The sequence below is a fragment of the Orbicella franksi genome, chromosome 13 (genome assembly GCF_964199315.1).
Source record: "Orbicella franksi chromosome 13, jaOrbFran1.1, whole genome shotgun sequence".
Classification (NCBI taxonomy): domain Eukaryota; kingdom Metazoa; phylum Cnidaria; class Anthozoa; order Scleractinia; family Merulinidae; genus Orbicella; species Orbicella franksi.
In genome coordinates, this window is record NC_138157.1 from 7,802,778 (window position 1) to 7,823,071 (window position 20,294).

The 20,294-nt window shown below is 39.4% G+C and overlaps 2 protein-coding genes across 3 annotated transcripts; one reads left to right on the plus strand and one right to left on the minus strand.

The window, feature by feature from the left end:
- Positions 1–4,608: 4,608 nt before the first annotated feature.
- On the plus strand, positions 4,609–5,610 carry LOC145466318 (collagen triple helix repeat-containing protein 1-like). Its single transcript, XM_081450021.1, has 2 exons — positions 4,609–4,644; positions 5,275–5,610. Exons 1-2 carry the CDS (start codon positions 4,609–4,611, stop codon positions 5,608–5,610), a joined length of 372 nt encoding a protein of 123 aa, XP_081306147.1.
- A 1,270-nt stretch (positions 5,611–6,880) lies between these two features.
- Positions 6,881–19,519, minus strand: LOC145465457 (uncharacterized). 2 transcript variants are annotated; one of them, XM_081449236.1, is made up of 11 exons: positions 18,734–19,519; positions 18,061–18,240; positions 16,478–16,571; positions 15,933–16,289; positions 14,162–14,304; positions 11,034–12,518; positions 10,220–10,285; positions 9,492–9,626; positions 8,848–8,928; positions 8,212–8,287; positions 6,881–7,474 (listed from the first exon to the last, which is right to left on the minus strand). In XM_081449236.1, the coding sequence occupies exons 2-11, from the start codon at positions 18,214–18,216 to the stop codon at positions 7,356–7,358; spliced, it is 2,712 nt and encodes a 903-aa protein (XP_081305362.1). In that variant the 5' UTR covers positions 18,217–18,240; positions 18,734–19,519; the 3' UTR covers positions 6,881–7,355. The 2 variants fall into 2 exon arrangements, with proteins under 2 accessions (XP_081305362.1, XP_081305363.1); XM_081449237.1 differs by lacking the exon at positions 18,734–19,519 and adding an exon at positions 18,482–18,714.
- Between the last annotated feature and the right edge of the window lie 775 nt (positions 19,520–20,294).

Sequence of the window (20,294 nt, forward strand, 5' to 3'; positions counted from 1 at the left end):
CTCTTGACTTTTCTCTTGTAGTCCCTCTTCTCCACGTGGTTAGTAATTGGGATCATTTTCGTAGGAGAAACTTGTAAATGGCCGGGCCGCAATATAACTCAAGAGACTATAGTCTCAAGAGACTATTACGCTTTTGCACGGTCAGCTACATTGAAAAGTGCCATTAGATTTTGATTTCGCGTATCATGAAATCACGCCTTATTGGGCCTCATGATGATTGTCTGTTACCGTAGCACTCAGCATTTTCTCGATAATCTTCCGCAATATTTTCGATCTAAACAGAAAATTGAATTACGAATACACTGACCTAGCCAACAGTAGCCTTGCTTCGTCCAGAGAAGAATCGCTCACATCAGTAGCCTTCAAACCACCTCGAATTTCTTTGTCACATTTTCGAATTAAAACACATTGAACATGTGCGGGATTCGTAACTCTAGGACCGCACGTGCCCCCAACGATTTGAGAATAACTGCAGGTGGCCATTTCTTAGTTGTTATTGTCATGTGACACCACACTCGAGGATCACACGACCGTGGCATAGAAATAGTAGATCCAGGTTTTTTATTTCACAGCAATGAGAGTTTCAAAATTTGCAGACTTATTTCACTAGAGTCTTTATCAAGTAGTCTCAAAGAAAGATATTACATATACATATTTTTTGATGAATTCGATTCGCGAAAAGCGATTTGTCAATTATCGTCACGCCATCTCACCGCTATCACACCCGGTGTAACGCTGCTGAGTAAATCAAGCCATGCATGTGGACGGTAAGTCAAAAACTATATATTGTTTTAAAATCAGAGAAGAAAACCTTCTACTTGGCAATACCATTTTGTTTTAATGAGAACACGAAACGCCTTGCAGCACACGAAATAGAACTTAGATGGAATAAATTTAATATCCACAAATTTCCGCTTCAGTAAACAAATACGCACGTACTCATAAACAAGTTAGAACTCCTTATCCGCGTAAAAAAAATATTACTTTCGATAAAATTGCCCACAGAAGATAAAGAATAACTATAAATCATTTAAATGGGAGAAAGGGTCGCATTCAGGCTAAAATTCCAACTGTTGTTTAGCTTATCTCTTGTATTCAGGAAGACAACTGTAAGTTCAAGTCGTCTAAATTCGTAGTTTGAGTTGCCCCGAAATTTTATTTCACAGAACGATAGAGGAAGCCTTACTCTTTCTATAGAATACCATAATTACAGCGGAATCCATGTACCAGGTAGGGAGTTTTGCTGTTGAAATTTGCCAAAATCGAGCTTTCTGATAATGCTGTTTAGGAGGGTAAATTTGAAAATTTTTTAAAAATTCAGGTTTAAATATTTTCCAATTCCAATAACTGTACTTTGTAAAGGAAGGGTCATTGAATTGTGTAATATCGAAATAGATTTGATAATTGTTTTAGTTTTCTTACGCGAGTCGCAAATACGAAGCACATTTTTCAGTGGTTCGAGGGCTTCTCCGAGGGTGAAAATTAAAAAATCGCTTTACTTGAAAAATATAAATCCAAACGAACTAAAAGTTGTATTTTCCTAAATAGTTTCCAGAAGGCTTTCTTGTGAAAAAGTTTGAGGGAATTCGATTTTTGCATTTTGCACGCCTATCCGTAGTATTTACAGGAAGTCACTCTTACGGTCTCCGTCCCCGATTATGGCTCCTCGCCGTGTAGACTAAAAAATTGTACAAAATTGCAGTTTTATTCAAATAATAATTTTTCCTCAGAGTTGTTCGGGTGATGTGGTGATCTAGGGCTGACAAAGCAAAAACTTAAGTTGTGGGCACTTAATCAGTTCTTGGTCATAAGATATTAAAAACTGCAAGGTAAAATAGCCGCTTAAAAACTTACTTTTACAACTAATAGTTATTCCCATACAGTAAATTTGAAGGGGTATAATGGAAGGCTTAGAATGTCAGTGATCTTTGCACTGTCGAGAATATGATTACGTAATAAGGGTGTGACGCTGTTAATATTTACTTAGAACTGACAAGAGACAAAAGTACAAAGAAGAGATCTTTTTGTACACGTGGGATCGCGTCGAGCGAGCGAGTAATGAAAAATGTATATCGAGAGCGATTAGCGTTGAGCTTGATGTAAGCTTGTATTGAGAAATTAATCAGAGCATTAAAGTAATTCACAACAGCACTGAAAGCTACTGAAAGATCGAGTCGAACTAAACTCAGCGAATTTTGTTCAGTGATGAGTTGACTCAGATGAGTTGTCCGACTGAATTTGGATCTACTCAAATTGCAATTTAGAACGTCTTTAGTTCGTCTCACGTTAAGTTCGACGTTTGTTAAACAGCTGAACAACTGGCAAATATTTTTTTCCCTTACGTCGCTTTTCTGTAACCACTGGAAATATGCTCTCACAGAGAAAAAATCTGACGGGGGATTCCTAACAGGGATATTGCCTTGTATCTTAGAAATTCTTGCTCGAGTATTAAAATGAAAACGTCCTCTGAGCATCAAAAAGCTGGCCCTAGTGTGGCACTGATGACGTTCTTTGGAAAAACGTCTTTCTAAAAACACGATCGGGGGTGCTCTCATTTCATCTGTGAATTAATTACAAGCATATTACATTTTACAGTCTGCTTTTCTTCCCTGACGCCGGTCTTTCATAAACAAAAACTCCCACTATAGCTTTTACAATATTAGACTTAAAGGCGGATGTGTTTGAATGACAAGTTTGATCGATTGATGCACGAAAGAATTCCTTGTGCAGTAATTCTCTCATATACAATATTACCACCTAGCCGGAAGCTCAACTGACTACCACCTAGAAGGTAAGTTGTACATTTTATCATTTTTTCACCAAGATAGCTTTATGAAATGGCACACAAAACTTAGCTTTTTGGTAGGAAGCTTTGGTATTGCCGACTGACTGCTTATTCGTTTAGATTTAAAGTGAAGTAAACGGCGTAAATTTTAGTCTATTTGAACTGCAAGGCGGCCATCGTTTTTCAGTTTGAGAAACAAACAGCGACTAAAGTGTAAAACAAAAATTGTACGGGCTTAATTTTGAAATGATTGAAAATTCACTACATCAAATACAGGACTATGGACAGACTGTTTCACCTCTGCGTTTTCGCAAAGCTTCAATTTCACTGGAAGATCATGTCGACAGTTATTCATTGGTTCTTTGTTTGAATTTCCTGGTGATTCTACCGCCGCAGTTGATCCACAGCGCTACAATAAAGGAACTGCAAGACCTGGTAGGCATCAGTAGATTTAGGAACCATGCATGCACGAGGAACGCAGACAGAAAAATTTCTATTAAGTCTTATCTGACGTTGTCACAGGTCTAAAATCTAAACCATGCTGTTTCTAGAAATTTTTAGTCTAGCTACATACCTTCTACGGAGAGAAATAAAAGGCAAGAATTAACCCTTTGACCAAGCTCGGTTGGGTTGCCAACAAGGCGTAACTGGGGGGCACTCCCTTATACGGTCTATATGTGCGGCCCCAAAGGATGTGTTTTGAGCCATTTTGGTCATAAACAGGGTATCTATTTTAACTTCATTTTGGTCTCGAATAGGGTATGGGTTTTGCACTCTAGTCTTGAATTCGGTATGCTTTTTAGAAGAAGCTAATTTTTCATCGTTATCGATAAGACTATCAACAAAAGCCCTTCTGAATGCCTTTAGCATCGGCTTGAATAGGGAACTAATTATGAGACAGGTCTGAACCAGGGTACTGATTTAATTAAGGGCCAGAGTATCAAATTTTTGGTCAGGTCATAAATACGGTAGGGAAAATCACAGGTTTTGGTCTTGAATAGGGTAAGGGTTTCGGGAAGCGGGACGCACACCCCAACCCAATTTTTCTGAGAGTACCCTCTGAGGGCGAAATTATAATTCTCCTGCAATTTATGTTGCTCGTTAACTTTCCCCGCTAGAGGGTATGTTTCGAAGATTCTCAGTAACTCGTGCGATAACTGACTGCTTTCATGCTTGTGACGCACCGTCACAACCTTGTTGCACTGTTGCACCAAGAAGTGCGATGTACGCAATTTGTTTTGTTCTCCAAGGTGGCCTAGCCGATTTACGATCAGTAGTGCGGTGGATTTTAAAAGTAGAGGTCCCTAGTTTATATCTATCGTCTTCAGGTCTCTAACTGAGCTAAATGGATTTGATAGTTCCAACATGATTCAACTCAATGACCTCGCTTTGCATATAAATAGCCAAGTGTGCAGCCTCCAATTAGATGGGATGCTTTACACTTATGTTACAAGTGAATTCTCTCATCATATTCAGACTCTATACAGCAGTGCTTAAATCCACCGACCATTAGTTCGTTTTTATTTTAAGTCTTTACTTCCTTCTGGCTGCCCAATAGCCTCTAGAGTAATTTTTTTCCGATCAAGGACGAAAAGACAACGATCGGAAAGTACAGAGACGAGAGGGCGTTAAACTGGAAACAGTGTTCTTGGACAAGGCTAAACAGCGACGTGGACAACGGAAAAATATGTGTAAGAACGATTTATTACAGGACTCTAGGTAGAGTGTTTCTGAAACGAAATTTTTTCGGATGTAGGTTTAGTTTTTTGGGGGCATCATGAAAAATTGTTTATTTTACTGAACGGCTCAAATATGAGATCACTATGGAACCTGAATTTTGGCCGTCTCCTATTCCCGAGGTAAGGGGATGATTGGAATTCAGGCTAGATTGAGATGAGAAGAAATAAGAAATTCCCAGCTCCCCGATCGGGGTATGTTCGTCTTTGAATGCCTTGGTCATTATAGGAGCCATTAAAACTTAAAAGATTCACGCGATAGAACAGAACGCAAATACAATACAGAGGCTTGGACGGGCGGATGACATTTTAGCCACCATTGAGGAATGAAAAATTGTCGCAAAAAAAAAAAAAATAAATAGATAAATGAATAAAAAAATAAATAACTAAAAAAACGAATCAATTTCACTCTGGATGCAAAAGGCTTCATTTGTCAAAGTCGGCTTTTGGCCGATTCTACAACATGCGAGGTTCGATTTTCCAGCCCTTTTGTGGTGCGGTCGTCTCCCTTCCGCCCATGATCAAGCTCATCAATAGGGCTGGAAATCAATGAGCTGTAGCAACACGTGAGTGCATGAGAAGAATCGGCCTCTGGTACCCAGGTTTTCATTTTCTAGATTTTGCCTGCCACCGATCCAAAGGACTCGTGGGAAAATAGGAGGAAAAATGATGGACGGGCAAAAAAATATGTAACAACAACAGCTTAGAATCAATACTGTTTTTGATTTTTTTTTTTTTTTTTTCTTACTTCAGGAATGCTCTTTTGATAAGGATTGGAAAGAGACACATCTCCATGTCATCTTTAACAGAAACATGCAAGTGTTATCAGAATCTGCGTGCAACCGATGGTTCTTCACATTGAACGGCGCCGAGTTCTCCACTCCAGTCGGCACGACGGTTTACTCTGAGAGCACAATGAACGTCAAAACTACTTTTGAGGGCTACTGTGCTAACGCCTTCAAGGGGAACGTAAACGTGGGGCTCAATATGGGTCCCTGTGATGGCTACACGGGAGGCGACGCGCACACGGGCTGGGGCTCCGTTAGCAGGATCACTGTGGAAGAAGTGGGACCACCAAAGGAGAGTTAATAATAATAAAAAAAATCAAGCTTTCCAAGTTCATCAGTATATCAAAATGTCTGCCTTTGAACATAGTACATTGAGGGCATAAAAATACAGCACAGTTGCGTTAATGGGTAAACAATGCAATTCACAAGAGACTATTATAATACCAGGGTTTGATTTTGTTTTTTTCCTGTTAAGTTTTAGCAGAGCTGGGATGCCGGTACAAATATAACTTGGTTGTTTTGCAGAGAATAATTATTCTTCGACTGTAACAAGACGTTCATCATTTTTGTATATATCCTATTAGTGGGTAATCTGTTAGGTAATAGCTTCAGGGCTCCTGTTGATGGCAGAAATGCTTTGTAAGCTCCCTGGAGGGACTACCCTGAAATTTTTACCTTTAGATTTTTACTTTTGAATGAAGGTGTCTATCTGTCATTAACAAGTTCTTACAACTCTGACTTTGACAACGGCAACTTCCTATTCTTTACTTCTTAGAATTGTCGGGATGTTCTCAACGATTTATCAGCGTTTATCTTTAATTCAAGCATTCAAGGTGCAGCCTAGATATTAAACAGCACCTAATTTACATTTCGCGGCATGGATTGTTTGAAAGTTTATTAAAACTAGCCCAGGATTAAACGTTGATTGAGATTTTAATTTCTCTTGTTTAAAAGTATAGTTCATTGCTAACGGGGTTCATACCCTTTTTCAGAAACAAATTTCCAGGACTTTTCCAGGGCTCAGATTGGTTTTTCCAGGACTCTAAAACTCACATTAACCCTTACACTCCCAAGATTTCAATTTAATTCTCCTTACTGTCTGCCATACATTTCATATTTTTTTCTTGAGTTTAACAGATTTCCAGCACTTTCTAGGACCAGTAGCTCTTTCCCAGGATTTTCCAGTCCTGGAAAATGCCACAGTAAACTTTCAGGACTTTCCAGGTTTTCCAGGACCTGTACGAACCCTGCTGGTGGTGTTTGAGATAATTCGATGTGAAAACCGCATGGGAAGCATACGCAGAGAAACCCATTAAAAGGTTATTAAATTGTAAATCAAAATTCATCTACATCGCGATTTGCTACTATCGCGCTTTGAACAACCCGGCCGTCAATCTCGTTTTTTCATTTCCCACTGAACAAGAAGCACAAAACCCTAAACTTTCAATTTAGCTTAGTCTATCCGCCAAATAGCAACATAAACTGGAAAAGATTCGTAACTTTTCGGCAGTTAATACACGAATAGGGAAGAAAGGTCAGGAGAAATGACAAGGGCTGGGGGGGAAGGGGGAAGTATGCTGGGAAAACCCATGAAATGACTGAGAACCATTCCACACCCTGACCAACAAAACCCATTTCTACAAAATCGAGCAAAAGAAAATAGTCGTTCGTAAAACCTTTTACGTGTTATATTTGTATTTGTAACTGAGATTTCAATGGTTTCGTGGACATTTTCATGTATAAATCTTCAAAAGGTTCGATAGCTCAAAGGTTATTCATCAAAAATACCCCCAATCTAAACAGAGGTTTACACGTAAGTCCAAAATTAAATGAAGATATTCACGGTTTCACGCATAAGAACGTGTGATGGATGAAAAGCGAGACAAGTTGATGTACAAAGTAGTTCACAGAAATGAAAGATGCGTTACTTAAGCTACACTTCTCATTAGATGTTCATGCCTGACGGACGAACCATTTTCGAAATCGTCTACCTCCTGCAAATCATAGCTTCGGTTTGTACCGAAGGACTCCGATTTAGTTTCGTGTTCAGTCGGTAGCGCAAAGTACTTCCTCATAATAATCGAGAAACTTCAGAGGTAACAAGTCGAAGTCCTGATTGAAGTCTTTCCAAGTTCTTGCCGGTAATCTGTTTGCCCCAGTTAAACCTAAGCACAAGAAAAAAATAAATATAAATGGATTAAGCCTTTGTAGAATAAAGTTCGCCCACCAGTTCGCCTGTTCCAGGTTCTACAACTACTAATAATGTTGGGTTCTATGACTACTAATACATACAGATGGCCTGAATGTATAAACCTTTTTAGTATAAATATACAAGTGTTCTTTTACAATAACAAATAACTTTCTTACTAGCTAAACTAAGTTACTCAATCTGTTCTGATATAGACAGTGAGTAGCTTAGCAGTGTGCGGTAAACAAAATGGCGGCCGCTTCTTGGCGTTTTCGAAGTGTCTGTGAAGAGGATTTGGATTAAGTTTTGAACGACTAGTAGATTTATAGTAAAACAATTAGATTATTTATTAGATTCTCGATTTCTATACGTGACAGTTGACTTGGGCTGCCCCCTCGTCAACTCACGAGATAGAAATCTCGAGCTCATAATCTAATTGTTAAAATAAAATTGATTGATTGATTGATTGATTGACCAGTGTGATATGCAAACTGTAGCGCAACGAAGCGTGACACAAGTTGATCACGCTGGGGCCAAGTTTTGGCGGGAAACAACTGAAAGCTGTGACGGACATCACATAAAGCGGGAAACAACCGGGAGCTGCGGCGAACGTCACATTATGGTGGGAAACATGCAGAAACTGTGACCAATGAGGGATAGACAAAGTCATGATACACTATTATGGCGATAAGATAAAATAATTTAGCTACTCACTTTCATTTTGAGGCCAGAAATTTTCTAAAGCGAAGACCACTTCAATCTCTCGGTTGTGCCTTTTTAACATCTGAGTCTGATGAGAAAAGACACAACACATTAACACGACGCAAAACTTTGACACAAAATCATCACTGAAAAGATCTGGAAAGTTCGTACATTCATTCTCCACACAATCGAGGCCTTCGGGTGGAGTGAAGAAAAATGAGACGAGTTTCAGCGGAAAGAAAAAAAAAAGGGAATAGAGAAACGATAAATTATGAATCAACGCTTTTTAAAAAGTGACATTAACATTACACTGAAGGTTACTGACATACAGCGTTCAAACTGGCATGCGATGGGTCTTAACGTCCCTCTTGTTCAAGACTGACGCCATTCCACGAAGGTTCTTGCCTTGTCGGTAATTGAATGCAAGAAGGGTGTCACTGAGCACTATCGCTGGCGGACAGTCGCAATCTTCGAGGTTCTTACCAAAAACAGGAATTGGAGGACTTCTGTAATCACCAAATGCTACACAATAACATACTGCCAAGTCTAAGTTGTTAAATAAGTGAGCCACAGTAAGGTTTTCTTCATTACAATTGTGTACATGTACCAACAAAATATTCTTACCATGTACCAACAAAATTTACTTACCTTGAGTCTGTTGAACCTGCTAAGTATCCTTTCCACTTCAAGTTTAATGGATAAAGGCCGACCTTTCACTGTTGTGAGTTGCTAAACAAAATAACACGAGCAACATAAACAAACCTTACCATATCACACTTAACTAATCTTCAGTTATTACAGCATAGTAAATTCAATTTTCTGAAGACAATACGACTTTAAATTGACGCAAACGTAGGAGAAGAATCGTCTATCTCCTAGTCCAAGTCAAGAGGTTTTCTTGCTTCTCTTTTCTCATTAAACTCGCCACGGAGGCGTTTTATTTTTTGCTTTAAAAAAGTCGACAAAAGAAGGCCTCCGCAACCAAGTACTTTTTACCCATACATGTACCAGGTTACATTGGGCATATTCGCCATTTCTGCATCCCCCGTAATACACCTTGTTTGCCCCCCAAAATTTTGCATAAGCATTGTCTTCAGTTTCTCTTGGGACGACTGTAATACCCAGGAGAAATGGGAAACAAAGGTTATGCAGAATTTTGGGGGGCAAACAAGGTGCATTACGGGGGGGTGTGGAAATAGCGAATGAAAATGTCCGTAACACGTTATGTACAACGTTGGCTTTGTGCGATTTAAGAAATGAAAGACAGAGGGAAAAGATAGTTTTTGACAAACCTTGATCCCAGGAGATCCTATCTGTGACGCAATTACTGTGCATGCGCTGTAAGGTACTTGATAACCAGCTGAGTTACGAGCGCAGTTTCCGAACAGGCGAACAAGCTCTTGTTCTAGAGTCATGCGCAATTTAACCTACAAGAAACGAATAGAAAAGCAACAGACTTGTTAAAGAGAGTACTAAAGGTCTAATGTTTTGCAACTAAGCTGTACATCATAAAATGCAGCAAAAGTTCGATACATTTGTAGTTAGCAGCTCTCCAGAGAATTCTAGTTATGTACTATATTCAAACAGCATGTCGCGAATCGAAAAATCCTACTATGGAGTAGTTCTCAACCTAGTGTCGTAAAACCAAAACCAAAAGTATCACTCCAGTCAATCCCAAATCACACAGACAATCCAGGGAGCCAATCAAAAGTCAAAGCAAATACATGTCGACGACGCAAAGCGCGGGAATGTGTGGGAGCGAGTCATGATTGGTTTTGTTTTTAATTAATTAGCGGCTTGAGGTTTTAAGCCAATCGCTCAGCGTGGTAACGCAAAACCAACAGAAATCAAAGCGAATGCGAATTGTTTTCGACATTCCGGTGAAAAACGCTTTGAACACTACATAAGGAAAATTCTTTGACTACCCGTAACCTTGACAACCCAAAAGGTGAAAGTTGTTTTTTGTACAGGAATTCTGGGGTATCAAATGCATTTTTACCAAATGAAGAATGCTGAATACCTTTTCCGTTTCATGTTGAACGATCAGCCTGTCCAGTTGGTTTTCACAACCAGGATCATTGATGATCTAAAAGATACAGTACCCCAAGATAAGAGAAGGAAAAATTAAGTTGGTGTGCTATTTTTGTGATAGGTGAAGTCTGCATACGAACCAAGAGGCCTATGAGGTTGGCACTTATCTCCAGGTTTCTGTTGCATGAAACGACTAGGAGTATTTCTACTACTCCTTGCTAGTCCATTGCGGGGTTACCCCCAGCATTAAATTCACCAGTACCCATTTATGCACCTGGGTGGAGTGAAGCACTGTGAGTCTTACCCAAGAGCACAACAGTGACACAATGACCCTGGCCAGGGCTTGATAGTGGACCGCTTAATCTGGAATGGAGGACATTAACCATGAGGTCAGGACGCCTCTCACTAGCCTTGTAATACATTAGATAAATTACTTCACATCACCCAGCAAAAGTGACATCTTTCAGACTACTTGATTCTGAAAGTGCAATAATGGAGCAAATAAAAATGCCATGAGCCCAGAGGAAATGTCAAAGAAAAGGACTTGGGGCAGGCAAAACAATTTTTTTTGAGGTCTTGTTTTTGCTTTGATTACTGCAAGTCCATTCCCTTTTTCTCATTTCCTCACTCCAAATCTCTCTCTGTCTCTCTCTGTCTCTGTCTCTGACCCCCCTTCCCCCATACTCTTCCTTTGCTCATGCTCTTTGGTGTGTGAAGAGAGATCTTTGTATATACTGAGACATTGCCTTCAAAGATGATGCACACAGCATGTTGCAAGGTTTCTTACACCAATATTGACTCACCTCATCTGATAAAGACTTTGATGTGCTCTTTCCGTTGTTGCTATTTATGAGGAAATCTTCATAACCTGGAACACAAAGTGGTATGGCTGACAAGCTGTGTCTGTACTTAGGCAGATCCGACCTCCAAGATGTGTTTGAAATGTGATTTGTACATTCTTCTTTTTTCATGCTCTGATGGCCCTCGTATTTGCTAGTGTCAGAGGATCTCGATGTCTTCTTCCTTCTGACAGACTTGCCACTCCTCTCGGACACACCACTGTCTCTCTTTCTTTCACTTCTTAGTTTAATTTTTGTGAAATTCGTATTTGGTTGTTGGTCAACACTGTTTGCTCCATCGGTAGTTACTTCTTCAGCAGAGACTTTGGTCACATCTTCTTTACACTCCATTCGTTTGAGGAGAGAAGAACCAACAGATAACGGATCTTCTTGACAACTGTCAAAATTTGAGGAAGTCTCTGTTGATTCAGGTCCTTGCGGTGAGTTCACACTGACAAATTCATTAGGCACTGTTTTACCATTCAGATTTTGGTCATTTTTTAAATCATCAGTGGTACAATAATTGTCCAGGTCAGTTTCATGGCCATTACACAACACTGAATGCATGTCGACCTTTTGACTAGTTTCTAAGTACGACGAGATCTCAATCATCGCCTTGTCAAGACACTCATTCAATTTTTCTGGTCTGACTGCATCTTCCTCACTATCTGATGTCACAGCCAGGCAAGGTGTTTTAGCTGGCGAGTTTTTCACATGCATTTGATCAAGATCTCTGGCAACAGGTCCTCCTAAGTTGTTTGGACAGGTCGATGCTGAAGTAGCCTCCTTGGTAAAGTCTTTAACCAGATCTTCAGAGGCAGCAGATTCAATTTCTCTGCCTCCAACTTTTACATTACCATTGAGTTGCACCTCTTCAGACTTACCTTGACAACAAGATGAATTCTGATAATGCCAGACATCATAATCACACTTTATCTGCCCATTGCCATTCTTTTCTACAACTTCATTACACAACGACCTTGAATTGATAACTTCCCTTTCTTTGCTAACTTCTGTTTCATTCACGAAAGGATAAAAATTTCCAGGAAACCCATACTCTGCCGGAAATCTTTGTACATAGAAATCTTGTTTCTCATTGTGACTGCCTTTTGCATTGATCTCCAAACTTTCCTGTGGAATGAAGTGTTCTTTGGTATCTTGAGCACCTTGAAGTGAAAAACCAGGATCATATACATTGTTGAATGAACTTGTTTGAATGAAAGAACCATTTAAACCATTAATTTTGTCTGATGGCAAATTGTAGTTGAGTTCGGCATACTGAGGATGAGGGAGTGATCCTTTGGAATCAATTGTGTAGCAGTTGCTTGTTTTTTCCTCTTGATTTAACAGGTTAAGGACTGCTTCTGATCTTGCTAAGTCAGTTGCCCAGTAGTTTTGAGATGTTTGAAGCTTAGAATCTGCTCCATTCTCTAAAAGAAACTTTACAACCTGTTGAAGGAAAATGGAAGCTTCCATGAACAAATTAAAATAGTTTAAACTTTCACAATCATCTGGTCTAATGTAAGTGTATTTTATATTGTTGTGGTTTAAATTATGCTTTTGCTTTAAAATAGATTTCTATCACTGGTCTGAACTTATTAGCCTATACACTTAAAAATGAAATTCTGCCAGTTGACTACTTGTAACTCCAGAGTTACCTCTAGTTTTGATAGTTAAGGGTCATTGGGACCCCCAGTTCCAATGAGTTGGGGCTCTTTTTGCTTTTCGGGGGTCCTTTGCCTATTATTTAAATTTACTTAACTTTTTCCCTGGATCCCAAGGATGCCCTTTGCCAAAAAACTTTGTGTCCTTTTCATTTTTTGTGCGTCTCACATGAACACCTGTACATTAATGGGAACTCCGACTTAAAATTGTCGGTGATGCCATTTAGAACTGTGAACATAACCTTATTACAGTTTGGGGATGAAATTCAGCAAAAAGGGAGGACTGCAGCCCAGGCCCATATCCCTAGATTCACACAATTACTCTTGTTAGACAACAGTTGATAACATTAACAAATAGATTCCACGTTGCCGCACATCTGTTCAGCAATACATGTAGATCACAGCTGATGTCAAAATGGTAGGAAAAAAAAAGTGCCACATGAGGTAATGGCCGAGTGTGTCACTGATGTTCTTACCACATTTTGACGTCTTCTGTGATCAGTTACTCAACAGATGCATGGCAACCTGGAATTTACTTGTTTTACATGTATGTAATATTAAAGAAACAAAAAAGGAATGTTAAGGATGTCATCTACATTTTTTTGTGCACATCTGTCCTCCAATCAAAATGTGAGAATAATTTGACATATTGTATGAATACTAGTTATACAATGCTTTTGAGTGGTGTACCATGGAATAACCCATGAGTCACTTGTATTTTCTTGGTATAAAAACAAGCCTTTAGGCATGTTTATACAGAGAAAATACAGTTAAGGTCTTTCCCCAGTATTGCATTGCGCATCCCTACTGTGCATAATTTCACGTGTGATTAGCTCGCGTGCATTAAAAAATGGTGGCTTTTTCTTTTCGGCTGGACCTTGCCATAGAGGTAAATTGTCATTTTCTCGCAAATGAGTATGGTGACCTATCATTTTTTTCTGTTGTTTTGAACTGAGTAATAAATTTCTCTGTGTAAAATAAATATGATCTAATCCTCAGTGTAGAACAAAAAGCAATCGTTGGAAACGTGAATTTAGCAAGCAATCATGACTACAATCATGGTGCTATTATAAGGATTTATTGGGTATAAACAAGGTGCTGTTGCCACTAAACAAACATGGGAACCCTCATTTTTATTTCAAAATTTAAGTTCCTATAATATCAACAATTAGTAGGCAACGTTTCACAAAAATCTCAGGGCAGGTTTTATTTCAGTGGAATGACTTTAATGAGAGCATTGCATAGCTATTATATACTATGCCGCAGAAAATACAGCCGCCAACAAAATCAATGTGACATATGCCCCGTGCATGATGAAAAGGTTGGATGTAATACCATCAAATGTACAACAGCCTTCCTGTATTCTGATTGGCTGTAATTTCTACAGCTTGGTATAAATATTTATACACAGCGTATCACCCTACAAACCTTGACATGATCATTGATAACAGCATCATGCAGTGGAGTCATAGCTTCATAGCCTGGACTATTAACATCTGCACCGGACCACACTAGCTCCTGAACAATGGCGAGATTGCCATAGTTACAGGCTTCATGAAGGGGTGTCCAACCTAAAAAATTGTATTGTCACTCAATAAGCAATATTATCATATATAATACTGTGAATATTGAGTACATGCATCTATGCCAACTCTCCAGGATTATTCGGAAGTCTCCTGGATACAGGCTGAACCTCTCGGTCTTCTGTATGGGTCACCAAATCTCCTGAATACAAAGGAAAGCACTTACCAGTTTGTGGGAAATTTTATGGAAGATTTACCACAATTTTGTAGTTGAATCAGAGAAGCTCTGCATTTGACTTTTTTGAAGGGTTGAGAGGGTAAAATTGGCAATCTCCCAGACTGCCAATTTGGGCTGTACTCAAGATCTTAGGCACAGTTTTTCCCAATATGGACTGACCTAGGCTGGCAAATAACATGTTTAATTTTTTTCGCTACGGTATTGCTTTGAAAGCAACTTTTATGTTGAATTTTAATTAAAGCCATTCACTTCTAATCAAGCAAACACATGTGTCTGTGTTACATTTTACATGGTTTTACAGTGTAACAAAAAGCTTAAAAAGTTGCCAAAGTTGGAAATTTTGGAGTGGTTGTGGATGGGAAAATCTGGACTGCTTGAGCGTGCTTGATTAGTGAATCAGATTCCAGGATTTAAAATTCTGGATCACTAACAAACTTGGGAAAAAAAATAATTAACTCTTATTAACCGAGCAGGAGATCTGTATGGGAGAATCTTGACCGAGGTCCTGAGAACAGACCAAACGCAGTGAGGTCTGTACACACGACTGAGGTCAGATTCCCCAATACAGACTGACTAAGCTTGGTTAATAAGATGTCTATTATATGGCAAACAAGAGAAATTTAATTTGTTTAATGTAACTGGTTTGTACTAGCTGACATTTTGCTTGGGAACGGTGATGAGCTGAACTTAAATCCGCAAAAGTTTGCTCGTCCTCTTTACTTAATTTTTCTCATGAGGCTTTTGGCACTTCCATGATGTGAATATTTTCTGGAGCTAACATTTTTAGACAAAAATAGTCAATATTTTGGCATTTTAGTTTCCAACTTTTTCACTGCAAAATAGAACCGGTCTAAAGGCCGGTCTAAATGTAGATGCGAAAATCTAGACTGTTTGGATAACTATTTCAGCCAATCAAATTCGTGAATTCGGTAGTTCCCAGTCCTTGTAAGACACAGCTATATAATAATCTACCCTAATGTTTGGGTGTTAATAATTTTTCCAAGCACGCAGATAACATCAATGGTAAAGTGCCTTGCCAGTGGCCCACCATAACAACTCTGAATAGTAATGGCCACACCCTTGATCAGGATTTCTGAAACTCATTAATAATTCATCAAGTTAAAACAAAGAAAATCACAACCGTGAAGGAGGTTTGGATACCCGGTCTTAATTAGCATAGATTTTGATGATTTTCGTTCTCTGTTTACTCCTTAGTTTTAGTTTTGATTGAGAAGGTATGTCAAAGACTTGACAAAGTGTTTCATCGGCTATCGAAAGACCTCAAATTTCATCAAAAATACTCTGCTGCATGTCGTATTTTCAACCCTCTTCTAGGTGTTTGGATATCTTGATGAAACACTGTCTTTTATGTTTGATATATTACTTATCATGTCGTGCACAGAGAAGACAACAATGGCAGATATCAAAAGCAGCTCACCAGCATTATCCTTAGCATTCACTGAGGCTCCAGCTTTTATCAAGGCAACAAGGTCCTCCAAATCCCCTCTAATGGCAGCAACATGCAGTGCTGTTTCTCCACGTTCATTCCTCTTTCGTAGACGAGCCTCGATGTGATAGTCCATGCTTGTGTCTTTCTTAGCTGCTCTGCCGGCAATTGTTGGGAAGTCATCGTTGCTACTGGATCCAGAATCTTGCTTTGCCTCCTTGGCTGTAACTTCAAGGAGATACTGAAGCTGCTGACGTTCAGTAAGGGGAAAATGAGGTCTGCTGCCATCTGCGGGCTTTGAGATCGACGTGGTAGCATGTGAGATCTTTGGACCAGCATGCCTTTTAGCTTCAAAGAAAAAAGTGATATCATAAACTTCATAAACATAGAAACAAATAAAACAAAATTAAACTCACCAGATACCAATATCATAATTATAGATTGTATGATAACAAAATACATAAATACTGTCAAGTAATTACATAACCTTCATAGAGTTGTATATTCATAAATTACATGTATACAATGTATTCTACCTTTATTGACATGAAGATTTTGTCCACTTTGCAAGAAGAGCTTCCGTTTTGATACAAGTTTTCCTGATTTCTTTTTATAGGTACATGAGGGGTCCTAATTGAAAGAAAAATGTAAAATAATTACAAATACTCACAAGTAACAAGTGTGTAAAAGCATACAAAAGTGCATGGTTCATTATTCATCATATCGACTGCAGACACAAGCAGAATTTTTAACATACATGTACTGTTCAGCAATTTTTTAGCAATCCAGTGATCAATCTGAGGAGATATACTTGAATCACACAACTTGTTTTAGCAGGTTGGTTGATGAAAAAACTCGCCCATTGCCCCTCAGGGTTCATGGTCAAAAGTCAAGTCGATGCACAACAAGTTTTCCACAAAGATTGGCTTCTGACCACCTACTCTTGCGACTGGTGTCCCAGGAACAGAAGCTTAGTGGCCTGGTAATAGTTTGCTATTACTGTATATTTTCACAGGGGAATAAAATTTTAAAGGGGGGGGGGGGGTCATTACTGTGGCAGACATTGCCTATGGGTGTACCAATGTTTGTAAAACGATGTTCCTATCTTTAGATGGGTTCCTAGTCCATTGAAAAGTTTATTATCTCTGTCTCCCCACGGTACCCTCCTACTGCTGCCCATCCTAAGAACAAGGTGAACTAACAATGGATTAATTAAGAACATGCACACAACATAGGAGAGCAGGTGAGGAGACTGATGGCTGTCGGTGTTCACCGTAATAAAAGATCGAGTGACGTGAGGTTCATAACGATATAGACAATAAATAAATAAATAAATAAATAAATAAGTCAATAAACAGCTACATAAATAAATAAATAAAAATATAAAATAAATGGATAAATAATTAAGTCTGGGGCAATGCAGTCATGCACAGACACGCTTGTTGAAAGAAAGATTGATCTCACAGTGATGCAAATTGCTGCGAAACTTCTTCCGGTCCTAAACTGACAAAAAAAAGTTGTCCCTGCAAATGGCACAACAATGCACTCTGAGTCACCCATTTTACTTATTAGCACTTCCATCTGTGTTATTCACTTTTATTCCCGTTGGCCAAGTGCTGTCTGTGATTATTTAAAGTGAGGTAGAGCCGAGCTAAACCTAACAAGACAGACACGCGTGTACCAAATACATGTAAGCTTAATTCTTCGAGGGAATTTAGCATCGTGATTGCATTTTAATAACCCCAATAATCGCCTAAGCTAAAGCTATTATTTTAAATAAAGTGCGATATATACAATAAACAACAGAAGCCATGCAAAGAAACAGCTGTCGCATAAATTTGTAAAAGAATATTCAGTGTTTTGAGCTTCACTCCACTTCCGTAGCAACGCGCGCCGCGGACAAAGCGATTGCCATTCGAAAACGAAATTTTGCCAGAAAATTACAGTCAACGTTTCGACTAAAAATAAAAAACGACCATTTTACTGGCACCAACGACATTACCCTACTGATCTGGTATAACTGATCTATTAGCGACGGCAAATGAGTTCAAGTACATGTATTGAAAACCAGCTTAACACATTCAAGTTAAAATTAAACTAAAACACACATAAACTTTACTTTGTTCGGTGTATTTGGTTCTCGGTCTGAGTCGAGTGAGTCCAGGGGGGTAATATGTAAGGGCACTGTTTCTGCCAATGCTGTGCTGCAGGGAGTCTTTGGAGCTGGGTTTGATCCGCACAGAGTTCTAGCCAAATGACTTCTTTGAGCGGCCATGTTAAAAGAACAGCGGCAAATCAACTGCAAGAGACGGGGTTATATAAAACTTTAAACCAGCTGTTTATGAAATATAACGCGTAAAAGGTGCAAATTTGTCACTGCTCGAAAGTTAATATAAGCTTAAGCTTGTAAAGGAAACGCAGTAACCTTCTCATGCGCAAAACATGCTCTCGCAAAACAAGCTTATGCCTGTTAAATAGTTATACGAATAAGACTAAAATTGTGCAATTATGCGCTGTTCTTTTGAATTCGTCTTGCTTACTTTCGCTTTCGATCGGACGAAAGCAATACATCGGGGTGAAACTTTCCAGCCTCATTGATCACTGACGATGTCTCGACAGGGCTAAATATTCACTCGCTGTTCATGCCCGAAAATTATGCATGACTGTAAACAAGTTCATTGAAACTGATCGTGCAATTGACCAGAATAGCAGTGTGGACACGAATATGCGAATCGACTAGGGTTTGAAATGTGAAATCATTCTCTAAGATGGGGTTGAAATATTACTTATACCTGCTGAATCGTGCATCAACTCGTTCTCCCTTGAATTTCTCTGCCTAAGGTGGCTTGTCGCGAAAAGTTGATGATTGATCAAAGAACGCGTCCTTGCGAAGTTTCCTTCTTTGTTCGCTTTCAAGATTATGATTCCCGCCAAAAGATTACATCCGGGATCTGTTCTTTTTGGTACTGCTGACTGGGGATACTAGCGGCTCAAAACCTAAAGTGCGGGGGCGGACCGTGGGCCGTTAAAATAACGTCTGTAAAATAAGCCACTGTTTAAAATATATTTTATATACGTATAAAATCTTAACTACGAGATGAGTATATGCCCTTGCTAAGAAAATCTCTGTCAACTAGGGTAATGGGCAGGCTGGGGTGTGCAACTTCCATACTAAGCCCGGCAGGGGTAATTTGCACCGCCGAATGCACTGTTTTCTTGCGGTTAGTTCACTGATATTTTCTTGCGGTTAGCTTTTATTTGTTGGACAGGGCCGTATGCAATATAATGCTGTCCTTATCAAACAAAAGCTAACCGCAAGCAAACATGAGTGAAACTCCTACACCGCAAGCAGATAGTGCATTTGGCGTTCGGCGTTCGGCGTTCTGCAATAATCCTGCAAAAATACTGTGTCACGGCATTTTTACAGACCGGTCTATTTTTGGGCCTTTTTTTCCCGCGAAATAGGTCAGTTTCGGTCTACTTGAGCGCGCATCGGTGAGGAAAAAAAGGCGGTTTTTCTTTTTAAACTTCCGGTGAAATGATGACGTCGGGTTAAAAATTTAGTCATGAGCCCATCACCTGATTTAGCCCGTTCTTGTGACTGGTCACTGAGGTTTTTGCAGGGGTCTGAATTCGCGGTAAATTCAAACTAAAAATAGATCGGTCTGTGAAACCGCCGTGACAGGAATATGGGGTAGTTGCACGTTCCTAGTGATGGGCTTCTGACCCTGATCAAGGGAAAAACAAAAGCCGGATGGCGTGAACGGGTCAACTTTATTTTGTTTCTGTAACATCGGAAGTTAAGCGTCAGGGACCAAGCATATAATTTGTTTTTCGTTTAGCTGGACATTCACGTACTGCATGGAAGTTTAGTTGAAATAATTTAGACAATTTAATCCAAGGATCACACCGAGAACGCAACGCCAACAGGGGCAAAAAAGATACCCCAATATTCAAAAACTAAACACTATCCCACGGCACGTACCTATAAGATATGTGGGTTGGTCAAGATCGCTGGATCCGGGCGATGGATATTGGCCAAGTTCTTTTGTTGCGTGTTTTAAATATGGTCCGAGACGGAGTCGAAGTCCAAAAACACGCAAAAAAGAACGAGGCCAAGATACTGCCAGCTACGTTGACCGAGTAAGATTGATCAATAAAGGATTTATTATAATTATGGAAAAAGAACACTATTTTCTTGCGGGACACAGCGGATACTCCCGGAGCGGGCATGATAGTGCGCCATCTTGCCCGCTCGGGTAGCCAATCACAGCGCAGGATTCGGTTTATCTTCCCCGGCCCCGCTCACGGAACTAGCCATGCAAATTATATTAAATGGGAATACTCCCCACC

What these genes read in the sequence shown, in the direction of transcription:
- LOC145466318 (XM_081450021.1), top strand. Translation starts at nt 4,609, where the DNA reads ATGGAACCTGAATTTTGGCCGTCTCCTATTCCCGAG. An exon ending in GGCCGTCTCCTATTCCCGAG is followed by an intron (nt 4,645 to 5,274) that starts GTAAGGGGATGA and finishes TTCTTACTTCAG; the next exon opens with GAATGCTCTTTTGATAAGGA.
- LOC145465457 (XM_081449236.1), bottom strand. Translation starts at nt 18,216, where the DNA reads ATGGCCGCTCAAAGAAGTCATTTGGCTAGAACTCTGTGCGGATCAAAC. An exon ending in AAATCTTCATGTCAATAAAG is followed by an intron (nt 16,290 to 16,477) that starts GTAGAATACATT and finishes TTTTCTTTGAAG; the next exon opens with CTAAAAGGCATGCTGGTCCA. An exon ending in GCAGGTTCAACAGACTCAAG is followed by an intron (nt 8,288 to 8,847) that starts GTAAGTAAATTT and finishes TTTTCTCATCAG; the next exon opens with ACTCAGATGTTAAAAAGGCA.